Source organism: Trachemys scripta, chromosome 5 (genome assembly GCF_013100865.1).
Source record: "Trachemys scripta elegans isolate TJP31775 chromosome 5, CAS_Tse_1.0, whole genome shotgun sequence".
In the NCBI taxonomy this organism is placed as follows: Eukaryota; Metazoa; Chordata; order Testudines; family Emydidae; genus Trachemys; species Trachemys scripta.
Window position 1 is genome coordinate 34,997,721 of NC_048302.1, and position 16,931 is coordinate 35,014,651.

Consider the following 16,931-nt stretch of genomic DNA (forward strand, 5'->3'; position numbering starts at 1 on the left):
GTGGTTGTTTCTAGCTCTTTTTTAAAATTGAACAACAGCCAGACTTTTCTTAAATTTTGGTGTTAAAGGGCAACTATCCAAATATACATGGGGTTCCTGAGGGTGTTTGTATACGGAATGTGTGAGGGAGAGAAAAAGGGGGAAGTTAGGAACGTGCAGCAAAACCATAAAATAATTAATTTTCAATGCTTGGTGATGTCTAGACAATACCTCAGATTCCTCATGAAGTTTAGTTCTGTACAGATGGAAACATGAGTGTTCTTTACCAACTTGATCTCAAAATCCATTACCTCAATATGAAAGGGAAGATTTGCTTGCTTTACTGGCATAGTCCACTTTTCAAAAATGCTCATGTCTCAAAGGCTACAAGGATCTGTTGGATTGCTTTAGCTGTTAATGCATCCATTAGTGATGACAAATCATCTTCAGAGCCTGAGTCTTTTCCCCACATCCCACAGAATGAGTCACATACAGAGACTGTCATTTTAAAGAATCATTTACCATTCATAACATGCACTTCCACTTATCTTTGTTTTATTTGCAGCAAGGAAACTCTTATGCCTCCAGTTTCACGTTACGCTAAATCCAAAAAAGCTAACTCTCAATAGTGGATAATAAAACCATTTAGCATTTTTTAAAGCACTGAATGGGGTTTTAGGTAGGAATTGATGAAGGTTGAGAAACAAAATACCGAAAAGGACAGGATTAGGCGTCTTCATATCTGCCAGCTTTTCAAATGAAAATGAGGGTTATGTACAGTATCTAAAGATGATGTGTCAGGAGCCAGGGGGTGTTTTCCCTCCAGTTCTTTTCCCTCCCTTAGATTCCTCTCTTTTCTCTTACCTGCCAGTTCTGCTTTTCCTTCTGCATGGTGCTGCAGTGAGGAAGTACTGAACTGCGGGGTTGGGGCTAAGGAAGGAAAGCAGCTTTCATCTCTCACAAAAACACGGTCACCAAGAGTACATGAGAAGAGGAAGAAAAGAAGCATCTGTCTTCAATATGGTGTTTCCAAGGCTCCTGTAGACAGTGTTGATGCCATGTGAGGACGTTCAAACCAACCCACATAGATGATGCCAGCCCCATCTTGTCCATGTGCCCATGATAGGATATGGTGAACAGCAGCCCATATAACAAAAACCCTATTCTTCCTTTAAACACTTCAAAAATGGGTAATGAAACTGCTCTGAAGGGTCAGAGGGTGCAAGACTTTCTTTCTTGAAAATGTAAATGCAGGCCTGTCTTTGCACACATTTTTCAGCTTCAAAAAAGTAATGCCTTTTCTCCTTATTCCTCTACAATATCCAATGGGCCTTCCAATTGTGCTTTGGAATATGGGATTGTTGTCTAAGCAACTCTGGTTACCTCTGCTGAGCTGGCTGCTGTGTTCAACTCTAATGACTTCCGAGAGTATGAGCAATACATTCTTAGGCACATTCGACTTTGTGAGTGAGTGAATGAGCGTTGAATACACTATCACACAACAGCTCAGTAAAGAGAATGTCTTATTGAAGACACATATGGTTGAAGATCATGGAGAGGAAGCTGTGGCTGAAGGGGTCTATTGCAGGTTGGAAGAATACGCTGTATGCTATGGGAAATGAGAAGAACCAAGCTGGACTGTGAGTAAATAGGGCAAAGGCTAGAAGTGATTGGGTGATTGTAAAGGTTTGGAAACGTTCAATAAAAGATTCAGATATGCTTCCAAAAATTTCAAGGCTTTTTTAAACCCAACTTTCAACCCTGCTGAGCTTTGCCCACTAGTTTAACTGTACCTAACCTCTTGACTTGAATAGGACAGCAGAACTAAAATCGAATGCAGTCTTTAGAAAGTATGCACTGGTAGCAACCTCTGGTTTTATAAATGTTTTCTCCTGTGGCATATGTAGAATATATATAAGAATATAGAGACTTCTGATCCACCATTATACTTTATGCTAATTACATTCAAGGAGTTCTTCCTTTGCTCTGTAACTGAACAAAATGAAATAATGGAATAAAACATTGTCATATAATAATGGTCTCTGGTTTCTTCTGACCAGTAAATGTCAAGACAACCACAAAACTTATTTTCAAAGGGGACGTCACTGATTGTACGATGATGGCATTTTACTACCATGGACTTTATTTATATTAGCCAAGGAAATTGATGGAGAAGCTGTCCTTTCTGTCTGCTAGAAATTGGTGTGATAAAATGAATTAGCCGCTGCACTACTATTGAAGAGCTGTGTTCTAAGCAATTGAGAGAATAACTTATGTGCTTTAGCCATTAAGAGATAAGCTCATCTCAGTCCTGCCAAATATACAAATTGTCCCTATAGACAGGGCCGCCCGGGGGGCGGGGGGGGAAGTGGGGCAATTTGCCCCAGGCCCCGGGCTCTGCAGGGGCCCCGCGAGCCCTGGCCCAGTGGCGGTCTGGGTCTTCGGCGGCATTTCGATGGCGGGGGGTCCTTCAGTTGCTCCGGGTCTTCAGCAGCATTTCGGCGGCAGGTCTTTCAGTGCTACCGAAGACGTGGAGCGACTTAACGGCCCCCCACCGCCAAAATGCCGCCGAAGACCCGGACTGCCGCCGGGTGAGTACAAGCGCCGCAGCTCCCCCGCTTTGCCCCAGGCCCCCTGACTCCTCTGGGCGGCCCTGCCTATAGACTACATATTTTTGGTCCTTTCTACAGGACAACTGAGAAACCTGTTTTTTTAATGCTGGGCTCAGGTCACAACGCAGGGGTATTTCACATGAAACCAAAGAGTGATTTGTGTGCGTTAAGAAATCTCCCTGGCACTACAATGTTTTAAAATCATCTTCTTCTTTCCTGATTGACCTTATAATTTTGATTACCCAAATCCAGATTCTCACAGTAAACGTAATTCTAGGCCAATATTTTACTCCTTTTATTTTTTAAAATGTCCAAACCCCATTCAAGTTTACATATTTGACATATGTTATGAAAACTACTCAGGGTTGCCTTAAAAATATTTCAGGTCTATCCCTGAAGACAGAAAAGAAACTACACTTGCTTCTGATGCTGTGTTGACGATGGTTTGATTTTGATGAAATTATATAAATTTGCACTTGGTAAGGCAACTCCCATCTTTTCATGTGCTGTATATTTATACCTTTCTACTGTATTTTTCACTCCATACATCTGATGAAATGGGTTATAGCCCATGAAAGCTTATGTCCAAATAAATTTGTTAGTCTCTAAGGTGCCACAAGGATTTCTCGTTGTTTTATTCATGGGAACTCTGAATTACATTATCTACTGTAATACAGCAAGATTAAAAAAGCCAGTGTAACCATCCATCTGGGTACTGGAGAATTCTTCATTAGCATCCTTGGAGATAAGGACAGTTTTAATAGTGTCCTGAAGTCAGTAACTCTTTGAAGGTCAGAACTGTATCTCAGAAATGAAATGTCAAATCAAACCTGCATTTAAAAAAAATAAATAAACCAAAACAAAGCTTATCATTTAAAAAAATCAAGAACTGAATTATGACCTTCAGTGCAAAGGAGAGGCAGAATACTTTTATGAATGCCATAAAAATAAAATATTTTAATAGATATATAAATAAAAGGTTTAGAGTAGACTTCCCCCCCAAAAAATACATAAAGCCAGTCTAGCTTCCATACAGAAACTGAACAACAATATTTCAAGTGACTACTGAGTCAAATAATCACTTTGATACATTCAAATTAATTGGAGGCAAATACATAATGAAATGATGTACCTGAATCTTTCTTCTTTTGCATCTTATCAGTATTTACAGTAATTTGTGTTTTTACAGTACTATGCAGATTTGGATATGTAAAATAAAACCCCTAATGATAGAGCAAATCAAATCAAATAAAACAAAAAGGTGGCTTGCATCACCCAATGTGAAAGCTTTAATACACGTGAAGTAATTGACTTGTGTTGTAAAATAAATTATGTTTTTATGTACTGTAGCAGAGTTAACTTAAAGTGTATAAACATTACATTCATTTTGGTGGTGTTCTCAACGACTACATCTCTGCCTATCCCTATGGTAAATAATATGAGACACGCGCTAACTGATTCTTGTGTGTGCTTTTGTTTTTATTGGAAAACAGTGTAACCTAGCACCAAAAAAATCTCCCATTTATGTAAGACAATTTAATTAAAAGCAGCTTTTTAAAAAAGTATATAGACTATTAGGGGGCTTAAACTTTTGCTGTGCTTAATTAAAAAAAAAAATCACATAATGGTGACTACAATCCAATATAACCTAAAATGAGAATCAGATTTTGGGTTTTACTTCTCTCTATAGATCATCTTTATCTGTTTGGGAATATCTACCATTTTCCATACCATTATTGAAATATATAGTCTATTTTGGGCATGGAATCACCCCACCAAGTATCCTTCAAACAGAAAAATACTGGAACTGAGAGTTATTTCCATTGTTATATGGAATGTAGCTATGATGGGAAAACATCATTTGTGCTGAAGAGAACATTTGCCACATGGGCATTTATATATTCTTCAGGTAGAGCGTCAGGATAACTTGTGCTAAACAAACCAGAAGGGGAGATTTTTCATTCAATCATAGTGCAGAGCTGGTATTTCTACTTTGGTGGAATGTCAGGAGCTCCTGAAAGTTGGAGCAGACTGAGTTAGGTTTATGCAATGACAGTAGTTGATCCTATCTACCAGCAAGGTGCAAACGGCAATGTAAGGACTGTCCCTTTTTCTGACTTGTTTTTTTCTTGTTCTTCTTTTGTTTATTCTCTCCCTTAATTTTACCTGGCTTCTTTTTCTTCTGATCCTCCTTAAACCATGGGCCCCAGACTCCTCCATTGAGTTTAGGGTTACTTCTAGGGTCTTTAGCTGGGTATCGAACAGGAACTGCAGTCTTATTGAACTGTGAAAGTCTCCGCAACAACTGCTTCACTATATCCGGATACTTACCAGAAAGGTCCACTCGTTCATAGGGGTCTGCAGTTATGTTAAAAAGCCACACTGTTTTGCCAGCCATCCAAGAAACTCGTTCGTTATGCCAGCGATTGGGGCCAGCGTTGCTAAAAGATTGAGGAGGGACCCAGTCACTGTATCCAGGATTTCCTGTCAGTAGTTTCCAGTGGTTTACTCTGATTGCTGACTGAACTGCTGTGTTCCAGATCCCAAAGCCTGCTGCCCATGAGCCATTTTTGGCTTTGGTGTAAATGGGGTCAATGTTGTGTAAAATGTCCACCCTTGGGGAACGTCTGCCTTCACTTACGGTCTCCCATATATCATAGCCATCCAACTGGATGTCCTCATCAATCTGCCCTTCTGCCAATGTGATCAAAGTGGGGAACCAGTCTGTGATGTGCACAAGCTCCTTACACACAGACCCTTTGTTTTTCAGAAGGGGGCTATGGACAAAGCCAACAGCACGGATTCCCCCCTCCCAATATGACCCTTTGCTTCCTCTGAGAGGCCAGTTACTTCCTCCTGCCATTGGTTGCCCACCATTATCTGAAGAGTAGATGAGAATGCTGTTGTCATAGTAACCATACCTCTTTAAAGCAAGGGTCACATTGTTGATGGCTTCATCCAAACAGGCCAGCATGGCAGCATATCTCCGCCTGTTTATATTATTAATTGATCTGTAATGTTCAAAATACTTGCCTGGTGCCTGTAGTGGAGAGTGAACAGCTTGGTAAGCAATATATAAAAATATTGGTGTCCTGGGATTATGAGAGGCTAAGATTTGTTGTACTTTTTGTGTGTACATCTGTGTTGAATATATGCCATTGTCATGATCCCAAGCTGCATTGTCATTCTCATATAGGTCATAGCCACATATCCCAGGGCTGTCACATTTGTAGTGAGTGTAATAATCCCCACTGCCCAAGAGTGAGCCAAAAAAAGAATCAAATCCTCTTTGTGTCGGCATGCATTCTTTACGGTAAAACCCCAAGTGCCATTTGCCAACCATGTGTGTTGAGTAGCCAACCTCCTTCAGCTTCTGAGGTAGAGTCACATTATCCAGAGGTAAACAGTTAGGCTGGGTAGGCCTTATGACAGAATGCTGAAGGCCTGTGTGTATCTGGTATCTGAAAAAGACAAAAAAGGAGAAATACATATTAGACAGAGTGGAGAGAAAAGAAATGTATGTGGACACATCCACAAACAAGAACACACATGCAATAAATAGTAACAACAAATGTTCCTGCACAAAACAGTCATTGTTGGAAATGTTTTAAAAGCATAAATCTCAAAGAATAATGAGATCATGCCAAGACATTTGTCGAAACAAGAAAATGGCATATGTTTTACTTTAGAAATGTTTAAAGGTTAATAGTCAATCTTTTCAATATACTCTATATATACTTTTCAATATACTCTACACTAGGACTTGTGAAAAACTGACAGTGTTCTACACCTTCTTGTGCCTGAATATTTCCTTAGTATTTGTCTGAGTTAAACTGTAAACTCTTGAGAGCACAGATCTGTTTTTTTTTTAACCTAGTCTATGCAGAGCTGTGTGGAATTACTATATACTATAGAAATAATAAATAACTATAAATCCACCAACATTAAAGCTACTAAAGAAGGCACTGTGCAGCATTATGGTGTCTTTTACAATGTGCCATAGCCTCTAACAGGGGATATTTATACAAGCTGATGTAGATCTGGCAATTGAAAAATAAGAACGAAAACTTCATCAACAGATTTCTATTTGCCTTATTGTTATCTTGGTCATATATACAGCATTAGAGTTCAACATACAAGCCCTGACCTTGTTCAACAGCCAAGTTCTCACCTTGCCAAACTATTCAAATAAACATCTCCATATGTCTGTCATCTCTAAATAGTCAGTTACCCAAAATATTTACTTATCTGATAACACCCAGATTTGCTGCACCATTCTTGTCCGCACAGAAATCTTTCCCCATGTCCCTGTCACATTTGGCTTAGAGAAAATTATGTTGTAGAATATATATTTATGTAAATGTGTTAAAAGTCCTCATACTTTACAGGTGGTAAACAAATCTACAGAGTGCATATATACTGTCTTGTACTGTGAACAATTAGCAGCATTTTATTTAAATTGTATAATAATGAATTCTGGATTATAGTGGATTCCTATAAAATACATATGACATCCACATGACTAGAAAATGAAGTAAATGTGACTAGCAGTACTAATGATTAGAGCCAAATCAGTTAATATCAGTTTGACACTAAAAAATAAAATGTAAGTTAATGCTTTAAATCTAAAGAAGTCTTTCCCCTGGGGATAAGAATTTATGAAATACCAGGAACTGGATGAAACCACTAGGCCCATCATAGAATCATAGAATATCAGGATTGGAAGGGACCTCAGGACGTCATCTAGTCCAACCCCCTGCTCAAAGCAGGACCAATTCCCAACTAAATCATCCCAGCCAGGGCTTTGTCAAGCCTGACCTTAAAAACCTCTAAGGAAGGAGATTCCACCACCTCCCTAGGTAACCCATTCCAGTGCTTCACCACCCCCCTAGTGAAAAAGTTTTTCTTAATATCCAACCTAAACCTCCCCAACTGCAACTTGAGACCATTACTCCTTGTTCTGTCATCAGGTATCACTGAGAACAGTCTAGATCCATCCTCTTTGGAACCCTCTTTCAGGTAGTTGAAAGCAGCTATCAAATCCCCCCTCATTATTCTCTTCTGCAGACTAAACAATCCCAGTTCCCTCAGCCTCTCCTCATAAGTCATGTGCGCCAGCCCCCTAATAAGTTTTGTTGCCCTCCGCTGGACTCTTTCTAATTTTTCCACATCTTTCTTGTAGTGTGGGGCCCAAAACTGGACACAGTACTCCAGATGAGGCCTCACCAATGTCGAATAGAGGGAAACGATCACGTCCCTCGATCTGCTGGCAATGCCCCTACTTATACAGCCCAAAATGCCATTAGCCTTCTTGGCAGCAAGGCCACACGGTTGACTCATATCCAGCTTCTCATCCACTGTAACCCCTAGGTTCTTTTCTGCAGAACTGCTTCCTAGCCATTCGGTCCCTAGTCTGTAACAGTGCATGGGATTCTTCCATCCTAAGTGCAGGACTCTCATGCCTATGTCGTATCTTATTCAATGCTGATTTTCTATTAACTCTTTGATGCTGTGGGGGTTAGGGTTAGGTGTTCTTAATGCATTATGCTAATATAGAACATATTACCATAATAGCATTAATCTGAGAGATCCTAAGCCAAACAGTACCAGGACTTAACCTCAACCATAAATTCTCTTCCATCCTCTATTTTCTTCTGTTTAGGATGCATTTATCATGTGTGTATGGGTCTGCAGCTATTTAGTGGGCAGATTATTACTATCTGTTTCTGTGTCTTTAAATATATCTGTAAAACAATCAACAATCACAGGACCATACAACTGTATGTTGTAAAACAACAATGTTCCCGTTGTAGAAAGAGTTCAAAGAAATATCAAGGTGTTCTTTGTCATTGCAAAGATGGACAGGGTTTTCCTTTTCTACATGTCTTCCCAACAGACCGATATGGTGTGTGCCAGTATTATCTTTTAAGTGAACATATTCAATTTCAAAGAGCCTTCAGGTTGTTACAAAGCAAAGCAGTTAAGACACGGATTACTATGGAAGGAAAATGGCACCAATAGCAATGGGAAAGGTTTCTCAACATAAGTGCTCTGCAATTTTTATTATTTGTATTGCCCACAGGCGCCACTTAAGAACAAAACCACAAAGGCAATAAGTGACAGGTTTGGTTCTGTGGAAGGCAAGTTCATGAGCAACTTTACTCACAGTGACTATCTTGCAATCTTTCTGAGATAAATTCTGTACATTTTATGACTTTCCATTGCAAGACCGGATAAATCTTATGAATAAATTTATTGAATATAATCCCATATACAGGAGTATTATGCTAAAAAGTCTGGAATTCATTATCATAATTACAGCATTAGTAACCAATTACATACAAACAAATGCTGACAGACTGGGATGCAGAATCTAATTTTACAGTTTCTGACTTTCATCTTTATAAATAGCATTTACATAAAGGTAATAGTGCGATTTGTGCTGTTTTCTAAGTTCTTACAATGTACCATTCCCCCCATCCAATTTTTAGGTCATAGCTGTCTGGCTTTTACATATTTAAATTTTGCAGAATAGACCAGTATTTCTGCTCTTACAGAGGAACTAACTAAGCAGAATTTGTGTGTAAAACTGCAGCTAAAAATGTGCCTATATGGAAATAGTTACAATAATTATTTTTATTTATTGTAAACTGCAATTAGATCAACATTCATTGTGTTATTTTCTATTATTACTTCTTTACTAGCCTGGAGGCTGCTCAGATGTTTGCAGTAAAAACATTGTAATAATTCTTCCAGCTGGATGCAGATACTTAATGCTATCTGACTTTTACTCTGCTTTGTTTACTCCTTTATAATGGAAACTTTAAATACAGAAACTGCACTGGAAAGATACTTACTATAAGTGTGTTGTGCTGACTCCATAGATCTTTTAGCTCGTGGGCCCCTACAGCCTTTTACACTGAAATGCAGTATGTCACAGACTTCTTTTCTAAAAAAAGGCTCAAATCTGAGTGTTCTCTTCTCCTTGTTTTCTGATATTGCAAATTATATCTTTACCTAATCTAATCAAATGAGATGGAAACTTCTTTAAAAACTTCTACTCCCCAAACTTTGGAATGAGAAAATTTCCCCTTTTTGTTTTAGACTGGAAAGGTCCAATTCCATTTAGCCATGTTTTATACTATGCTTACCTCCTGCCACAAAGTGGAGTAGATATTACACTGTAAAAGTTCAGCTTTTGAATGCAAGGCACCAGATCTGCATCAGCATAGCATCATCAAAATCAGTGTGACCCAAACTTGTCAAATTTCTAGACTTTTCAATGACTGATTTCGCAGTTTCAGTGTTGTAGTAAAGCTAGTTTGCCTGCAGTAATTTCCCTGGTTTTGTTTTTTAAGGAAGAAAGGGGAAAGAAAGAAACCCAAAGCTACTTTGGAGTTTACAGAACTTCTCTGTATCTGGATCTTGAAAGTTTCTTGGACTGGCCCTATCTATTCAGCTAGTGGAACGTTACTCACGGTAGGAATACAGTCCTGTGTAATACAGGACTCTGCTGCAGTGGCCAGATGTTCCCTGATGCTTATGTGCTCCTGAACTGCACTAATTCAGATGCCTTCTGAACCAGTTTTCCTCAATAAGAGCCTTCTTAGCCTTTAAGGAAGATCTTAATTTCAATGAGAATTCTAAGCAACGAAAGTAAGGGCTGGTCTAAACAGGGACACTCAGGAAAATTAATCCAAATTAATGAAAGGTGTGAAATTAAAGTGGTTTTGTTAAACTGCATTAAACTCCCAGGTGGATACTCTTATTCAGAATTAAAGTGACATTAATTCGATTTATTGTTAATTCTTGTTGGAAGGGAATGAAGCTGAACTGAATTAAAGCTACTTTAATTCTGAATAAAATAAAAATCCACACAGGAGTTTAATGCAATTTAACTAATCCACTCGAAAAGTTAATTTGGATTAATTCTCGAGTGTCCCTGTGTAGACAAGCCCTAAGAAGTGTAGACCTTTCTAATAATTCTAATATGCATGTATGGAATTGCTGAATTTTAAACATTCATAACTTTAAAAATATTGAACTAATTTTCTTCAAATCTTGATTCCTTTTAAGTCTCAGTAAAGACTGACAAAAAAGCAAAATCTGAAGATTCTAACTTTGGCCATTTTTGCTAGCACAACATTTCCCAATGAAACATATGGGGATAATGTATTTCTGTCATGCTTCCACAACAAAACAAAACAGAAGAAACAAAAGAAAAAAGGATGAAAAGCCTTGAAGTGGGAGCTCTACATTAATTACAGTGGGCACTATTGATGACTGTGATAATAAAGATGACAATGGCAAAGAGGATTGTAAATTATACCAAGTGCTGGACTGTGCCACCTTTACTCAATGCAGATCAATGCGGAGAAGCTAACTGATTTAAATCAGCTGAGAATCTGGTCCAATATTTACATGAACACATTAGAATTTCACATGAATCCCTGCAAAATATAGCTTTTAAAAAGGGTTCAGAGAACATGAGAATGGCCATACTGGGTCAGACCAATGGTGCATCTAGACCACTATCCTGTCATCCAAGTGGTCAGTAACAGATGCCTCAAGGGGAATGAACAAAACAGAGCAAATGTTGAGCGATCCATTCCCTATCATCCAGTCCCAGCTCCTGGCAATGAGAGATGTAGGAACATCCAGAATATTACTTTGCATCCCCAACTAACTTGCCATTGATGAAACTACCCTCCATGAACTTATCCAATTCTTTTTTTAACCCAATTATACTTTTGGCCTTCACAACATCCCTTGGCAACAATTTCCACAGGTTGACTTGTGCATTGTGTGAAGAAGTACTTCTTCATGTTTATTTTAAACCTGCTGCCTATTAATTTCATTGGGTGTCATGTAAAGGGGTAAATAACACTTCCCTAAATACTTTTTCTACATCATCCATGATTTTATAGATCTCTATCTTATCCCCCCCTTAGTCATCTCTTTTCTAAGATGACCAGTCCTACTCTTTATAATCTCTCCTCATATGGAAGCTGTTCCGTACCCTTAATAATTTTCATTGCCCTTCTCTGTATTTTTTCCAATTCTATCTTTTTTGAGATGGGGTGGCCAGAACTGCATGCAGTATTCAAGGTGTGGGCTTAGCATGGATTTATATAGTGGCGCTATGTGATTTTCTGTCCTATTATTTATCCCTTTTCTAATGGTTTTATCTTCCACTGTGTTGCCAAGACACCCAGTTTTTAGATCCCTTTGTAATTCTTTGCAGTCTGCTTCAGACCTGTGTAATTTTTATCATCTGCAAACTTCGCTGCCTCACTGTTTATCCCCTTTCCAGATAATTTATAAATATGAGGAACAGCATAGGTCTCATTACAGATCCCTATGGGGACACTGCTATTTACCTCTCTCCATTCTGAAAACTGACCATTTATTCTTACTCTTTGTTTTCTGTCATTTAAGCCAATACTGATCCATGAGAAGACCTTCCCTCTTATCCCATGACTGCTTAATTTGCTTAAGGGCCTCTGATGAGAGACCTCGTCAAAGGCTTTCTGAAAGTCCAAATACACTATATTACCTTTGTACACATTTGTTGACCCCTTCAAAGAATTCTAATAGATTGGGGAGGCATGATTTCCCTTTACAAAAGATGGGTTGACTCTTCCCCAACATATTGTGTTTATCTATGTTTCAACAAATTTGCCTGGTATTGACATTAGGCTTACTGGCTTGTAGTTGCCAGGATCACCTCTGGAGCCTTTTAAAAAAATCTACATTACATTAGCTCTCCTCCAGTCCTCTGATACAGAGGTTGATTTAAGCAATAAGTCACATGCCATAGTTAGTACTTCTGCAATTTCATATTTGAGTTTCTTCAGAGCTTTTGTTTCTATTTTTTACTCAGATAAAAAAGCACTTTATCAGTAAAATTATTTCAAGAAGTCTTATATTTTCTATATTTTCAGCAAAAAGTTTTAAAGTTACCCCACACACTATCGACTAGTCCTAGGACAAATCCTTGTAAACAGAGTACCACAATATTTCTTATTTTTAAGAGACAGTGCATACCACAATCACATGGTGGAATGGTTTATATTGCTCCAGGACCCAGATACTTTACTCCAACATCTTATGCTTGGGTTACAGCTAACAGGCTTCAATTCAACAAAGCACTGAATTGCAGTTCCATTGATGTCAGCCAGGTACTTTGCTGATTCAGGACCAAAAGTAAGCAATCAAATTTTGTACATAAATACAAAAGATTCTGTAAGTATGAAAGTAACTGTACAAGTGGAGCGTATGGGCATTTTGTCCAGGGACAGACTTGTTTAAATTATGAGAGAGCCTATCAAGGAAATGTTATATGTAAGAATACGATCTTCCTAGAACATGCAGAATTCCTTAGGATAAGAGAAATTAAAGATGGAAAAAACCTATTAGCTCATCTAATCTATTTTCCTGCCAGTTCAAGATAGTGGGTAATATGTTCTGCCTATCCACAATATTCTTCCTGTAGTTTTAAACAGATACCGTATTAATCTTCATCAATGCATAGAAAATGATATTACAGTTCAGACTAGATGAACACAATGGTCCTGTCTGGCCTTGGAATCTATGAATCATCCTGCACCAGTGAAGCCCTTTGTGCCACAGGACCATGGAGAGTTACACTATGATAAGAAGACTGTTGTTCCACCACTGTCCTCCCTTGTCATTTCCATGGGTAAGTAGCAGCTTCAGCTTATGGCTGGATCTTCATCAGTGCCCTGGTGGAGAAGGCTACAGGTAAGATGTGTTGCATAAGCCACACTCACTTCCTGGCCAGTTTTGGGGAACTGTTCGTCCCCTTTGTCTCTCAAACTTGGTGGCCTTTCCACTTTTGGGATCCTCCATCAGAGGTTAACCAGACATAAGCCAACAAAATCTCTACATGAATCTGGCTCAGTGTTTTATCAGTCAGGTCTTCTGGTTTAGAATTATATTATTTTGCAGTGATCACTCATGGAAAACAAGCACAATACAACTAAGACTTGAAACCACATGATAGTTTCACAGCAGCAAACGTAATTTAAAAAGACAGCCCTCTGCTGGTGGCAATCACTGTGTTTGCCCACATAAAACACCGCTGTGGAGACAGTACAACACAGATACGGTAGCTTCATCCTTCAGTGTTTATGTGGTTGTGAATCAAACTGTAACAAAGATTTTTTTTTAAACACAGTATGTGTGTAGGAAGAACAGTCAACTTTTATTAACTGTTTTATTTCTTAGGCAGCCTCGCTTTTTGGTCTCATTTGAGAAGTTTCAGATTTTGTGTTTCAGAAGATTTAATCAATTCTTCCAAAGAAACATTAGGATGTTATGTTACAAAAAACAACATAAAAACAAAACAATCAAAAATCCCAACACACATAAAACAGGCTATTCATAATTTACTACATTTAGAAATTTCGGCTCGGATTTTCAAAGGGTCATAAGTGAGTTAAGGAGGCCAAATCCTATTGAAACTCACTGCAGTTTGGGTGTTTTGGATATCTCAGCCTTACATCATAGTGCTGCAATTTGATTAATTCTGAACTGTGAACATCCTCTCAGCATCCAGCACACTCACAGACTTTAAATCCCAGCCTGTTACTCCAGTTCTTGCCATTAAAATAAAAAGGAAAGAAATTTTACTGACAGTTACTAATCTGTTGTATCTCAGGTAATTCCTATGGATACTCACCAGCTCTGGAGTGGCAACTAAGCCAGATTTTGCAGTCTATTAGGACAGTTGTGCTTCAGTCCTCTCTGATGAGCAGCTTCTCTAAAGCTGGAGAATCAAGCCAGTAAAGGATTTCCCTATGCTGCCTTTATGCTGTGCAGTATCAAGCATGTGCTTCAAACCAAGAGTGTTTTTGCCTTCCCTTTTCCTCTTGGTGGAACTGTGACATCAGAGGTAAGAGAGTCCTTGAACAACTCATTGGTGAGTTGCAGGACAGTGAATGAAGTCACTGGAGAACCTGTTTTTTAAAGAATAATGTCTGTCTACAAAAGAAGACCCAGAAAAGACACAAAGAGTCCTGTGGCACCTTATAGACTAACAGACGTATTGGAGCATAAACTTTTGTGGGTGAATACCCACTTCGTCAGATGAATGTAAAAAGACAGGAAGCAGAAACCTTCATCGGCATTTTCTGGGGGCATATGTCTCTGGGTGTAAGGGGAACTGCTTGTGCAGGGAGATGTAAATTACATTCCCCCATGTCAGTTAGTGAATTTTTTTGCCAGATTCACTATCTTACCATCCTTCCAACAAATACAGTGGTCATATATCACTTCCCATTTTAAACAAACCATTATTAAACTCCCACTATTTTTTCTACTAACCTTTTCCTTCATTGAGACAATTCATTTATTTTAAATGGGTGGCATAAAAAGGACAATGGAGAACGTGTGAAACAGCATGTGTACATATATGTGGTTATTGTTTCCTTTGTGTTGAGTTTATTGGGAACAGAACAAAAGATTCCCAACTTTATCACAAATATTTTTAAAGAAAAAATGGGTTGCATAATCAATGTACTGACTTTACTAAAACCTACACATATAGGACATGAAAAGAAAAAAGTTTGACAAAATAATATGCTTGCTTGCCACAGATGCAGTCTTATCTCTGAGCTCTGAGTGAAAGCAGATCATTCTCACTCTTCAACCAGAGCCATGTGATGTTATGAAGAAAAAACATGTACTGGGCTGTAACGGCATGACGAGACAGTCTCGTAAAAGGAATGCTGTCATCATGTCCAAATTAATTCAGAAGAACTTCAGTTTACTTGTCTGTGCACACATGTATCTGTATGTACAGACTTTGCAGACTTTGTATTCCCCAGCACAAAAACCCGAGAAAGGCAGTCACAGGCTGTCTTCTGAGGACCAGTGTAGGGGTGTGCTAGGGATTGGGACTGGAGAGGAATACTGGCACAGGGATGAAGCACTGCAGAGAAGGTTTTCTAAGTTACACAAGGGCCATTGCAGGGCTCTGGATGAGTCCCCAGCTGAGAAGGTGTAAATGTGGCTTAACACCACCATAGCTGCTGCTCCCCCTTGGTTGTGAGTTCTGTGCCATGCCTCGATGCCAGATGAGAGTGCTGTCAACATTCATTTCCATTCAATCTTTCCTTCTCTGCTGAGTCCTCAAGCAAAGGGACCAGATAACATTGATAGCTTACTGATGCAGATTCATGTCTCCAGGAACTATAGACTGGCAACTTGCTTTTCATAAGCCACCAAAGAGCCATCAAATAGTTCATAATGACTTTTGTCACTACCAAGCTGGACTGGATTTGATCCGTTAACCTCTGCTCTGCTATCTCAAGTCACTAATAATACCCTGAGCCAACCATTCCTGCAGACAGAGTAAATGTCAACATGTCAAGTGTTATCAGTCAATGTCTTCTTGAAATATTCCACCTGGAGTAATGAAAATACTGTAATCAGTTATGACATCTGCATTATTTACACATCCAAAATAAAAGTAATTACTATGCACATGTGTGAAATTTGTTCAGCCAAAGTATCTCATGGTTGAAATGAATAATTTCATAAAAACTCAAGTAAATAACTATCAAGGTTTTCTATAGTCAAGAGTAACATATTCAACAAATGGCACATTCAGAACATGAAAAGTATCTATATGTTGCCTTTCATAAAGAAACATTTCAGACATGTAAAATAAAAGCAGAATCGATATTTAATGATGTTTCAGATATCCTTTGAACAATTATTTTAATATATTGTAATGAAAATACGCATTTCAATCATGCAAAACCACTTCTGAATTAATTTAATCCATGTGTGTTATTTATATACCAGCATTTAAGAGTCTGTATGAATCTAAATGCTGTAGGAGGACCTTAACTTGACAGTAAAGATTGGCTGGGAGTTTGGAGGGGGATGGGGGAAGGTCAAGAATCCAAAAAGCAACAGATATAATATAGGAAAACCACTACTGTGTCCTGCTAGTATAAAACATAAGCTGAATCAGTTTATCACAGCATTGTAATATCTGAAAGTTGGGGCTATTTAGAAGTGATTAGTAGAAAGGTATATAAAATATATACTTATATCTATGTCCAAATTCTGCAAAACCTGCCATTCACCATTTTTCATGATTCATGCAACAACTACATAAATGTGACACTTATGAGAATGACATTAGACCATGGTAATATGTTAATCTAGGAGGATGATGCAGCCTCTTTTTGATATTTATAGATGCCTATTACCTGGATATATAGGTGCCTAGGACTGCTTGCAAAGGTAGGAATTACAGAAAATGAGGGCCAGATTTTGCCATTCTTAGTTACATAAAGTTATAGC

At 38.4% G+C, this 16,931-nt stretch overlaps 1 protein-coding gene across 1 annotated transcript in view; it reads right to left on the minus strand.

Annotated features, from left to right (window-relative positions):
- Positions 1 to 3,528: 3,528 nt before the first annotated feature.
- The window catches only part of ARSJ (arylsulfatase family member J), a 62,843-nt gene continuing 49,440 nt past the window's right edge, over positions 3,529 to 16,931 (minus strand). Inside the window, exon 2 of the mRNA XM_034771881.1 lies at positions 3,529 to 6,052. Within this exon, the coding sequence (XP_034627772.1) occupies positions 4,657 to 6,052 (1,396 nt within the window). The 3' untranslated portion in view covers positions 3,529 to 4,656. The remainder of the gene's footprint in view (positions 6,053 to 16,931) is intronic.